At 47.8% G+C, this 12,644-nt stretch overlaps 1 protein-coding gene and 1 gene segment (V, D, J or C); both read left to right on the top strand.

Moving 5' to 3' along the window:
- Positions 1–6,035, top strand: part of LOC119563806 — a 331,177-nt gene extending 325,142 nt beyond the window's left edge. The window contains 1 exon segment of the V gene segment in view: positions 5,328–6,035. Coding sequence covers positions 5,328–5,650 — 323 coding nt within the window.
- The window catches only part of LOC122461352 (immunoglobulin lambda-1 light chain-like), a 567,620-nt gene extending 555,351 nt beyond the window's left edge, over positions 1–12,269 (top strand). For both annotated transcript variants that reach the window (XM_043529712.1, XM_043529713.1), the window contains exons 3-4: positions 8,522–8,559; positions 11,562–12,269. In XM_043529712.1, the coding sequence (XP_043385647.1) occupies positions 8,522–8,559; positions 11,562–11,884 (361 nt within the window). In that variant the 3' untranslated portion in view covers positions 11,885–12,269. The remainder of the gene's footprint in view (positions 1–8,521; positions 8,560–11,561) is intronic.
- The last annotated feature ends 375 nt before the right edge of the window (positions 12,270–12,644 follow it).

Below are 12,644 nucleotides of genomic sequence, written 5' to 3' on the forward strand. Positions count from 1 at the left end.
GACTGACAAACCACATGAAGTATTTAAGGTGTTTTCAAAAGTGACTAACTCCATTAAAAGTCTAAGTTCAACTGAACGTCAATAGGATTTAGAAGTGTAAGGGCCAGATTTAAAAGGCAATGAAATGAATGGGCGTTTGGCAGCTAGGTGCTTTTGAAAATCCCGCTAGGTGCCATCCTGTACATATAGGTGCTTAAATACCTTTAACACTGCAGCCCAACGTGCTGAAGTCACTTCTGACAAGGGGACTTCAGCACTTTTGCCAGCGGCTCAGGCCTCCTCTCCCTACCCAGGGAATTCTCACAGCGTCTGAGCCTGAGTCACTGAATTCACAGGAGCTTCCCCACCAACTTCAGTAAATGCCTGTTAGTGTGTCAAACACAGCACATGATCCTCCTTGGCTTCAACTACGGCCCATTAACGAGGATATTAGGCTGGTACCATTCACGTCCCTGGCCGTGCTGAGCTGACACACACCGGGCACTAAGGGGGGTTTGTATTTACAGTCAGAGGGAGGGTCCAGGGCCCTAGTTTAATTCACAAGAAACCAGCTGAGCATGGACACAGCTCACAGCCTAGATGTTTACTGGCCCTGCCTTTGGCGAGAGGGGCACCACACGCCCACACTCTGCTGGACAGCAGGCACCAGAGCTGCTCTCCGAAGGTGGAGGGGGAGGGAATAGCCAGCAATGGTGGGAGTCTCATGGCAGCTCTGTCCAGGGAAACAGTGCAGGGATTTACTGCTGAGAACAGCTGGGAAATACAGAGCAAATGGCTGTCGTTGGGGGTACTGCGTTAATTTCTAAAGGCAACTGGGGGCTCCCACGAGGAAAGTGCTGATCTCTGCTGCGCACTGCACATGGGCGGATACCAGCCTGGCCTTGTATTGGTACCAACAGGGTCTGGGGCATTTTCCAGCATGTGCCAGCTGTGCGATGGACACGGCTTTTACAAACACCAAAGGTTCTGAGCATCTTGCTTGACTCTGGGCTTCCAGCAATGCCTGCACCTGACCCACTGCTGGGGTTCAGACAGAGCGTGGTGGCGATCGCTTTCACGGCACATGGATCTTGAGCCCTTCCTCAGGCATGTCCAATGTGGAGACTTCACCAGCCCCCTGCATGGCTCAGCTGAGAGCGAACACAGGACGTCATGATGCAACTTCTGGCACAAGGGCTGTGCCCAGTGAGTCAGAGTGATCCCCTGGACGATCTGAAGATCCCGATCAGGTAAGTCAGGACAATGGGGGACGGGACGTCTTAGCTTCTCACGGACAGATGCAGAGAGGATGCACTATTCAGAGAGTAAACGAGGACAGCACGTGGCTTGGATCACACCTGATCCACCCGTGTGCAGCCCCTGGCATGTCTGATCTGTCTCTTCGCTGTCACCGGGACATGCTGTACATTAATTAGGTCGAGAAAGATGCTGGTGCTCCCAGACGTGTGGGGTTCCGGACACGTGCTTTCTAAGTTTGGTTATCGCATCCATAACATACACGAGAGCTCGTGCGCCTCATTCTTTCCCCGACGTAATTCCACTGAAGTCAATAAAATGGCACCACTGACGAATGTGGACCAGTATTGGCCTGTCCTGGCCAAATGGCAGTGGAAGGACCAACACGCAGTCCAGTTGTGTACATGCCCTCCAGCACCCAGATCCGTTCTCCACGGGCTCCAGACACAGCAGCACAAACACGCATGCAGATCCACAGCCGGTGCGGGGGTTGGGGGAGCACCGTAGTGGTGGAACCCAGCACGGTACCAGAGCACAGAGCTCCTTTGGTTCCCTCTAGGTACCATTACGCCCCCATCACTGTACTGCCTGAGCATCTCTGAGACACGACAGAACTTATCCTTACACCACCCTCGGAGGCACGGAAGTGCTGCCCCAATTTACAGACGGGGAATGGAGGCACACAGATGATGTGACTTGCCCAAGGGCACAAAATCTGTGGCAGAGCCAGGACATGAACCCCGCTCTCCTGACTCCCAATCCACTGCCTTAAAGACAAGCCCATCTTCTGCTCTCTTATGTGGGCTGTCTGCGGAGACCAGGATTTGGCCTTAATTCTGAGTTCTCCCAAGGAATACTCCATTGCTTCACTTCCCAGTGGATCTTCACTCCTCCGATTGTATGATGAGTTTCTCCGGAAAGGATAAACCTGCACTCCCATGGGGTGCCAGTGGAAATTGCCCCGCACCTCTTTTTCCCCCCTCACGGGCAGTGCTGGCGACCTCTCCCTGCCATCGACTGGGACAGGTTTTTGTACAGCCGTGTGTCACTGTGGTGGATCTTCGGTGGAGGAACCCAGCTGACCGTCCTTGGTAAGTCACTGAATTACTCTCAAACTTTCCTTCTCCTGGCTGTATTGTACGTTTTCCATGGTTTTTTTCCTGCTTTCTTTGTCTTCATGCTGGGCTCGGGACTCTCTCACTTTACATATGGACCTTTTCACTGTCTTGGGAAGAACGTTTAGTCTCTCTGGATAGTCATAGCAGGTGTACATGGCCCATGTTGGATTTTCTTTTCTTTTCCCACTGAAGACAAGTTTGAATTTGACCAGGAAACCTATTCTGCCTCTGGGTCCCCAGTTACGATGACCTAGTTTTAGCCCCTTCAGGAAAAGATTTTCCTTCTTTTTCTTTTCGGGTATGAACTATTTCTCATTCGCACCGGGTGCTAGTCAGTGTATGAAACAAATCCCGGGTCAGCTTCTCCGGTGCCGTACAATGCCCTAGCTCCATTGTCCGCAATAGAGCTCCACCAGCACTCACCCCAGGCTCCTGCAGACAGGTGTCCAATCCCATGACACCTCCTGTGCTATAAAAATCTTTGCTCCCTGGTGATTTAAAATCGGATTTGTTGGGGGCCGTTGGAAGGGAATGCTTAGGAATGAGAGCTGGGCAGAAAATATGGTTTTCTTCTGTGAATAATTTCAGAAAAAGAAAAACAAAAAAATCATTTTCATCTCAATGGGCCCAAAATCCCAAACAAGCATTTTCAGCTGAAAACCGAGAGTTATTGAGAGGTTTTGGCTTAAGATTTCCACTTTTTCCATTTTCGGATTTTCAACAAAAAAAATGATTTTTTTTGAGAAAAGCAGATACTTGCCACAAAAATATTCATTCAGTGGAAAACCAATTTTCCACTGAAAATGGTTTTGATGGGTCATTTTTAACCAGCCCTATTTGTAGCATTGCTCAGTTGGAGCTAGACAAGGGACTGGTCAAATTTTAAAAATAGATGGCCAGCTCCCCACAAGGTGTAAATCCACGTAGCTTCCTTGCCAGCAATGGACTACACTGATTTACGCTTACCCTGAGTGAGTCTCATTGCACTGACTGACTTACTCCTGACACTGAAGATCTGCTCCATTGTACCTTGGAGAAAATTGGATTTCAGTTTGGATGTGCAACCCAAACCCACCCAAAACCTTTCAGATATGCAAGATATTAGTTAAATGGGGTGGGGTGGGAGCAGCCTGCAGGGGGAAGGGATTTAAAGAGGTTGCACTAATTGTGCACTAACAAGGTTGCTGGCCAGTCTGAAAGGCTGGACGGCTTCAGAGAGGCTGGATTGTGTGTCTGCCAAGCTCAGAGCTCAGTGATCAGGATGCTGGCTGCACCAGCCGGCTTCAGTTACAGAACAGCCTAGGGGACCTAGTGGACCTGGCTTAGTCAGGGCTGACAGTATTAGCTCAAATACCATTCTTGGCTGCTTTGACCTACATAAAGCGTGAAATAATTAGGGCCCCGAGAGCGGTAGCCCTACTCATGCCGAGTAGCACATTGCTTTTCATACAGTCCCACTAATGTAATGGGACCGACCGCCTGTGGAGTAAGGTGCAACCTGGCGCGAGGACGGGCATCCCAATTTGGCCCCAGCACCAAGGCTGCTGCAGAAATTTTACTAAGAGTTTAAAAATTCCCCAAACTTTTGCGTCCCTTCTTAAGCAGGTAGTGCCTTCATTGTCCCCCCCGTCTCTATGCACTTACACAGCCCAGCACCAGGCTAGGGCCCAGGGGAATCTACTCTGCCCCCACCATGAAATCAACCCTCAGTGTGGTAGTTTGCAAGGTCCCTTGTCCTCTTGTCTTGAGCCCTAATCTAGCAAAACGCTCAGATGCACACTGGATCGGGCCCTGAAGCAGGGATTGGTCCCATAAATGAGTCTGTACTTTACAGCTGCTGAACACAAGCTTGCTTGGTAACTAGGCTGTTCAGCAACAGGAACAGGCAACCAGGCTGTGGTAGGAGATTGTTTGTCACCCAGGTGTTAATCAGAAGATCTGACCCTTAGCAGAGAGGCCTACAGACCCAGACAGACAATGATGATTCAACAATGGGTTTATCGACCCACTTGGCAGAATAGAGGATTTATCCCTGCTCTGGAATTCCATAGGATGGTTCACAAACAAACTCCCCCCCTCTCTCTCAAAACTACAGAATTTTATACTGCTTTCTATAAAACACCATTCAATGCATGTAGCTCTCCCATCCTATGCTTTGGAGCCTACTGGTTTTGTCTAATTATCTGTTACAGCATTTTTTTCATTTGGAAATATGTGGGTTACCCCACATTCCTCTGTGACTCTAGTGAACCAGCCCCCAAGGCCTGAACAGGCAAATTAAACTCTAAGCTTAGACCCTAAGAAATAGCCCCATTCTCAGAGAGTCTGCTCTTGAGAAATGAGAGAGACAGAGAGAGAGAGTGCTTTCACCATGGAAATATCTTCCTACTTAATTCAATGAGTAGCACCGTCCTCTGCACTAAATGGCACCATTTGAGAAGGAAGGTGCTACTCAATGTGAGGAAAGGTATCAAAATCTTGCACTTAATAGGGAGGAATTCTCTGCAAACTGCCGAGGTTGCTAGCTGTTTAGAAGTCGTATTTCCCTTTATCTGAGCAAAAATGAATGAAAAGGTGAGCTTGGAAACAATCCTGATAAGACTTCGCACTTCTACAGCACCTTCCACCAAGTCTCTCAGCGCTTTAGAAATATGTAAAAAACCATAAACCTTGAGAAAAAGCCTGCGTGCGCTGAGGTCAGGGATGTGACCCCCTTCCATAGCCAGAGAGGTAAGTGACCTCATCAGGTTCACTAAGGAAGCCTGTGGCAGAACTAGGAATGGACCCCAAGTGTCCAGATTCCCAGTCCTGTGCCTTAACCACAAGAACATCTTACATCGCAGATCATTACCCTGCCCATGGCGCTTGTGAGAGGTTGGATTTGTTACACTGCAGAGATCTGGAATTTCTTACATTCTGCACTGGCAGTCTCTGGATTTGGGTTTTCTAACACTGAATCTCCTTGTCTTGTAGGTCAGCCAAAGGCGTCTCCTACCGTGCACCTCTTCCCTCCATCTTCGGAAGAGATCAAAACAAAAAGCAAAGCCACACTGGTGTGTCTGCTGGGCAGCTTTTACCCAGGCTTAGTCCAAGTCACCTGGAAAGCTGATGGCCAGCAGATCTCCACTGGAGTGGAGACGACCAAGCCATCCAAACAGAGTGACAACAAGTTCATGGCCAGCAGTTACCTGTCTCTGGATGCATCAAAGTGGAAGACCCATGAGACCTACACCTGCCAGGTGACACACGATGGGAAGAACTTCGAGAAGTCCCTGAAGAGCTCAGAGTGTTCTTAACCCTCTGACTCACAGAGGGCTCGGCCGGTTCCCGTGTCAGTCTGTAAGGGGTTCCCCAAGGGAGCCAGGATCTCTCTGTAGCATTCCCATAATGCCGATTTCCAGAAAATCTGCTTCCTCTTTTAGGTGGGGGATTTTACCAATCCATATGACACCTGTCTTTATTCCCATGTCCCCACCGCTCTCACCCCCTGCATTCCCTCGAATTGTCCTTCCTGCTTTAGTCTCTGATGCAGCCTTGTTAGGATATTAATAAAATCAGAAAAATTTGACTATTGCTGTATCTGTGAAGAGTTTAACTTCTTCTGTCCCTTTTACATCTTGTGTATTAATTGCAATATTCACCTTCTCTTCCAATAAAATAAATTTACCTTTTATCAGCTAATATTGTGTTTTTTTTTTAGTCTGGGTCAATGCTCAGCTGGGTCACTAGCCCTGCAGACAGCAGTCCGCTCTGTGAGTTAGTATTGAGTCAACCTCTGCCCTCGCATGGGGCAGATTCCGGTACCACCTTCTCCCTGAGCATTAGTCATTCTTCAAGTAGCCTCATTCGAATCAGTGGGGCTATTGGCTGAACAGCTCAACACTAAGGGGAATAAGTGACCAAATCTGGCCCATACAGGGAGGGGCACTGCTGGTGGCGGTTACCTGGGATAGGCTGTAAACAGAGCTCCTGGCTACTTCTAGTCAGTCTAGACACAAACCCCTCTTTGGAAGAGTGGCCTTTAATATCCTGCCAACACCGACTTAGGTGACAGCTCTCTACCCAGATATCCAGTGATGATTTCTGGAGCACCAAGCGTGTGCAGAGCTCAGAGGGGATAATGGCTCTCAGAAGTTTTCAGGAGCTTACAATGCTAGGATGAGAGTGAAGGGATCAGACAGAGCAGGTGTGTGTGTGAGAGAGAGAGAGAGCGCGCATGTGCCAACGAGTGCACTGCTAGAACCCAGAGTGTGCGCTGATTTTAACACTACTTCATTGACAAAAAGGCTCTGGAAAGAGAGTAACTTCCTTTGCTCAATGTTTAGTAACTGGGCCTGTTCCCTTGCACACGTGAACAGCAATAGACTGACGAATGGACTGAAAAACTGCATGAAATATTTAGGGTATTTTCAAAAGTGACTCACTCCATTAAAAGTCGAAGTTCAACTGAAAGTCAATAGGACTTAGGAGCGTAAGGGCCAGATTTAAAAGGCAATGAAATGAATGGGCGTTCGGCAACTAGGTGCTTCCCAAAATCCCACAAGGTGCCTACCTGTATATTTAGATGCTTAAACACCATTAACGCTCCTGGCGTGAGTGCTTACGTCACTTCTGACAATGGGACTTGGGGACTTTTGCTGGCGGCTCAGGCCTGCCCTCCACTACCCAGGGAATTCTCGCAGGGTCTGAGCCTCAACCACTGAAGTCACAGGCTCGTCCCCACCAACTCCAGTAGGTGCCGGATCAAGTGTCAAACACAGCACGTGAGCCTTGGCTTCAACTAGGGCCCATTCATGAGGAAATTAGGCTGGTACCATTCACGCCCCTGGCCGCGCTGAGCGGCGACACACCAGGCACTAAGGGGTGGGGGGTTCATATTTACAGTCAGAGGGAGGGTCCAGGGCCCTGGTTTAATTCATAAGAAACCAGCTGAGCATGGACACAGCTCACAGCCTAGATGTTTACTGGCCCTGCCTTTGGCGAGAGGGGCACCACACACCCACACTCTGCTGGGCAGCAGGCACCAGAGCAGCTCTCCTAAGGTCAGGGGGAGGGATTAGCCCAGCAATGGTGGGAGTCTCATGGCAGCTCTCTCCAGGGAAACCGCGCAGGGATTTACTGCTGAGAACAGCTGGGAAATACAGAGCAAATGGCTGTCGTTGGGGACACTCTGTTAATTTCTCAAGGCAAATGGGGGGCTCCCTTCAGGGAAGCACTCATCTCTGCTGCACACTGGACACTGATCCCAACATTGCCTTGTATTGGTACTAACAGGGTTGCAGCAGAGGATGGTGGTGATTGGTTTCATGGCACATGGATCTTGAGCATTATTTACTTGTTCCTTGGACACGTCCAGTGTGGAGACTTCACCAGCCAAATGCAAGACAGAACATGATGATGCAGCTTCTTCAGAATGACCCCTGGCCCTATGGACTATCTGGAGATCCTGATCAGGTAAGGCACGATGTGGTAGCTTCTTGCTGATAGGTGCAGGGAAGGCTGCACTATCCAGATGAGACGAGGACAGCACATGGTGTTGGTTTCCTATCCACACACATGTAGCCCCAGCATGGCAGATCTGTTTCTTTGCTGACACTTGTTGGTCTGGTGTTAGGAGAGTTTTTACACTATGTCTTTAGAGAGGCCAGTGCTCCCAGAGGTGTGGGTTACAGACACGTATTTTAGAAACAGGGTATATCCAACATGAGCATCTCATAGTCATAAAAGAATTTATCCTTACAGCACCCCTGTGAAATAGGGAAGTACTATCCCCATTTTATAGATAGGGAATTGAGGCACAGAGATTACGTGGCTTGTCCAAGGGCACAACATCAGTCTGTGGCAGAGCCAGGACTTGAATCCCCGTCTCCTGATTCCCACTCCAGTGGCTTAACAACAAGACAATCTTCTGCTCTCTTACGTGTTGCGCATGCGTGGACCGGGATTTGGCCCCATGTCAGCTCTCCCAAGGAATACTCCATTGCTTCACCTCCCAATGGATCTTCATTCAATCAGTTGTACTATGAGCTTCTCCAGAAACGATGAACCTTCGCCCTCAAGGAGATCCCAGTTGTCGTCCCGTGTCTATTTTCTCCACACGTGCAGCGGTGGCAACCTCTCCCTGCCATTGAACGTGACTGGTTTTTGTACAGCCTTGTGTCACTGTGGTTTGTCTTCGGTGGAGGAACCCAGCTGACCGTCCTTGGTAAGTCACTGAATTACTCACCGCCTTTCCTTCTCAATGCCAATACTGTCATATTTCCATGATTTTTTTCCTCCTTTTCTCTCTTAGTGCCAGCATTGGGTCTCCTCCCTCTTTATGCATAGACTTTTCCACAGGGTTGAGAACAATGTTCAATCTGTGGATAGTCAGAACAAGGTTTAGATGTCCCATGCTGCATTTTTCTTATCTTTTCCCAATGAACAGGTTTCTGAATTTGCCCATGAAACCTACCCAGATTTTGCTGCTGGTCCCAATTTTTAAATAACTGGTGCTAGCATCTTAAAAGAAAATATTTTCTACCCTGTTTTTTGTTTTAATGGACTAGACATTCCTTATTCACACTGGGTTTTCCCAAAATGAGAAAGAAACCAAGGGCCAAATTCTCAGCCAGGGTAAAACGACATAGTGCCTTTACTTTCAATAGATCTCCACCAAAATGCACCGAAGCCTCCTTAAAATAGATGTACAATCCCTTGAAATGTAATGTGAGATAAAAATAATATGTCCTTTGTCATTTGAAATCTGACCTTCTGGAGTAGTTTGAAGACTTTTCATTTTGGCAAGAGTTAGTCACAAAATGGGGTTTCAATTTCTGGAAAATTTCAACAAAAATGAAAACGGTTATTTTTGTCTAAATTCTCAGCAGAAAATTGACTTTTTAGGAAAAAAATTTAAAAAACAAACACTCTCTTTTCAGTAATTATTGGGTGAAAGAGAAAACCCCAGATATTTACAGAAACCTTTCGGTTCTGAGTTTTTTGCGTTTCCAGCAAGAAATTTTTCAACCTCAGACACATTCTGCAAAAATTTCCATTGAGATGAAAACCCAGTTTTTCACTGACAAGAGATTTGATGGGTCATTTTTGACAGCCCTAGTTGTAGAATTGCTAATTTCGAGCGAGTTATGAGATCAGTGTAATTTTACAAATATAAGAACGGATCCTGATGGAGTTTAAATGAAGACAGTCCCCTTGACAACAATGGAACTACACTGATTTACACTCGCACTGAGTGAGTGTAATTGCACTGACTGACTTAATCCTGACCTGGAGGGTCGGTTCCGTTGTACCTTGGGTGGCTGTAGCTATCATGGACTTCAGTTGGGAAATACCCTCAGACCTGATTTTCTGCAGGTGCTGAGGGACACCCAACACCTTTGAAATATGGAGGGCTACAGATAAAGGGGGTGGGCTTGGAGCAGCCTGCGGGGGGAGAGGGCTTGAAAGAGGCTGCACTAAGTGCCTCTCTCAAGCCTTTAGCACATTAACGAGGTTGCTGGCCAGTCCGGACGGCTTCCTAGAAGCTGCATTCTCAGGCTGCCAAGCTCAGAGCTCAATGATCAGGGTGCTGGCTGGGCCAGCAGGCTTCAGGTACCGTAAAACCTTGAGGAGCAGATAGACCTCGGCTAGCCAGGGCTCAGTAAATCAGGGCTGCCTGTGCTAATTCAGACAACATTGTTTGTCTCTTTGACCTGTGTAAAGCGTGAAATAACTACAGCCCGCAGGCTGCACTGAGCCTACTCGTGCTGAGTAGCACCTTGCTCTTCAAACAGGCCCACTGAAGTCAGTGGGACCGACCCCTTGTGGAGTACGGTGCTACCTGGAATGAGGAAGAGTTTCTCAGTTTGGCCCCAGTTAGAAGGCAGGTGCCTTTTATTAGGGGATTCAAAATCCCGCAAACTTGTGTGTCCCTTCCTAAGCCAGGAGGTCCCTTATTGTCTCCATAGCTCCATGCAGTAACATTGCACAACATCGTGCAAGGGGGCAGGGGACTCTACTCTGTACCCACCCTGACATCAACCAATACTGTGATATTTTGCAATGTCCTTTTTGCTCGTCTTGGACCCTGATCCAGCAAGGCACTTAGACACATACTGGCTCGAGTCCTTTGGCTGCGATTGGTCCCGTACAGGAGTCTGTACATTACAAGCTTCTGAAAACATTTCAGCAACAAGCCAGCTTGGTAACAAGGCTGCTGTTCAGCAGCCGGCATATCACAGGAGGAGTTAGGAGGTTATTTCCCATTGAGGTCTTATTCAAAAGTGCGGTCCCTTAGTAGAAAGGCCTGCAGAGTGTGACAGACGATGATAACTGCTTCATAGGTTTATTGACCCATCTTGCAGAATTTGAGATATAGACTTTATTCCTACCATAGAATGCTTAAAAAAAAAAAAATCTTTCTTTCAGAACTCCATAGAATTTTATGGTACTTTATATGAAACACTCTTAAACGTGTCTAGCTCTCTGCCCCATTCTTTGGATCATGTCGCTTGCTTTGTAATTACATTTTAAAGGATTATTTCATAAGGAAAAATGTGCGTTACCCCGGATTGCTCTCTGAGCACTGAAGTGGCTTCCAATGCCCTAACCACACACATTAAACTCAAAGTAAAGCTTAGACCTTAAGAAATATCCTTAAACTAATAAGTACAACGTCGTCCAAAATCTTTAGAAAGCTGCTTTTAGATTTCTAAAATGCAGCACAACGCAGAATCAGCTGCGGCATTCCTTTGTGAAAGGCTCTTGCTAGAAGTCCAGTGCATACAGATTGCAATGCAATCCTCTACTCCCTTTCGCACCAATTGATTTTTCTTCCCTTTAGCACCAACACTGTACCCCTTGCAGGCCCCAAGTTGTTATCTGAAGTCAGTAGGAGATACCTGTGCAGGAGGAATATGGGATCAAGCCTTCAGTGATTCAAGGGACAAAGAATGAGTAAAGTGATATCCCCTTTTACAGGCATAGGGACAGTGACTAACTAGGTCAGGTTCACTAAGGAAGAACGTGACAGACCAAGGATTGGGTCCCTGATTCCTAATCCTGTGCATTAACCAGAAGAACATCTTACATCTCAGATCATTACCCTGCCCACGGCGCTTCTGAAAGGTTGGATTTGTTACATGGAAGAGATCTGGAACGTTGAACATTCTGCACTGGCAATCTCTGGATTTGGGTTTTCTAACACTGAAACTCTTTGTCTTGTAGGTCAGCCAAAGGCATCTCCTACCGTGCACCTCTTCCCTCCATCCTCAGAAGAGATCAAAACAAAGAGCAAAGCCACACTGGTGTGTCTGCTGGGCAGCTTTTACCCAGGCTTAGTCCAAGTCACCTGGAAAGCTGACGGCCAGCAGGTCTCCACTGGAGTGGAGACGACCAAGCCATCCAAACAGAGTGACAACAAGTTCATGGCCAGCAGTTACCTGTCTCTGGAGGCATCAAAGTGGAAGACTCATGAGACCTACACCTGCCAGGTGACACATGATGGGAAGAACTTTGAGAAGTCCCTGAAGAGCTCAGAGTGTTCTTAACCCTCTGACCCCGGGAGGGCTCGGCCGGTTCCCGTGTCAGTCTGTAGGGGGTTCCCCAAGGGAGCCAGGATCTGTCTGTAGCATTCCCATAATGCTGATTTCCAGCAAAACTCCTTCCTGTTTAAGGTGGGAGATTTTACCAATCCATATGACACCTGTCTTTATTCTCACGTCCCCACTGCTCTCACCCTCTGCATTCCCTAGAATTGTCCTTCCTGCTTTAGTCTCTGATGCAGCCTTGTTACGATATTAATAAAATCAGAAAAATTTGACTATCGCTGTGACTGTGAAGAGTTTAACTTCTTCTGTTCCTTTTTCTCCTGATGTATTAATTGCAATATTCACATAATCTTCCAATAAAATAAACTTACCTTTTATCAGCCAATATGGTTTTCTTTTTAGTAGGGATCTCGTTGGCTTTGGGGTTTCAGACAAGCTAAGGGAGAAGTAACGCTAAGTGACGTGTAATATCATGGAGATCGGGGAGAGGGAGAGATGTCACAGAGGGATCATTACCCAAGCTGTGACTCTTCTCCCCCAAGACTGGTCACTCTGGCTCTCAGCCAGCCTTCTGGGAGGGGTGACAATTGCTGCTGCACAAATCTCTCTCCAGAGCACACGTTGTGTTAGGGATTCACTGGGGGATCGTGGGCTGCATGAGAGCGTAATGCAAACCCCCGTGGCTCTGCAGCCAGCCCTGCTTGTGCTGGGATCCTGGCAGCTCCCAACAGACCAGCAGGGCTAGGCTGGCTCAGTGCTC

Source organism: Chelonia mydas, chromosome 15, assembly GCF_015237465.2.
Source record: "Chelonia mydas isolate rCheMyd1 chromosome 15, rCheMyd1.pri.v2, whole genome shotgun sequence".
Classification (NCBI taxonomy): Eukaryota; Metazoa; Chordata; order Testudines; family Cheloniidae; genus Chelonia; species Chelonia mydas.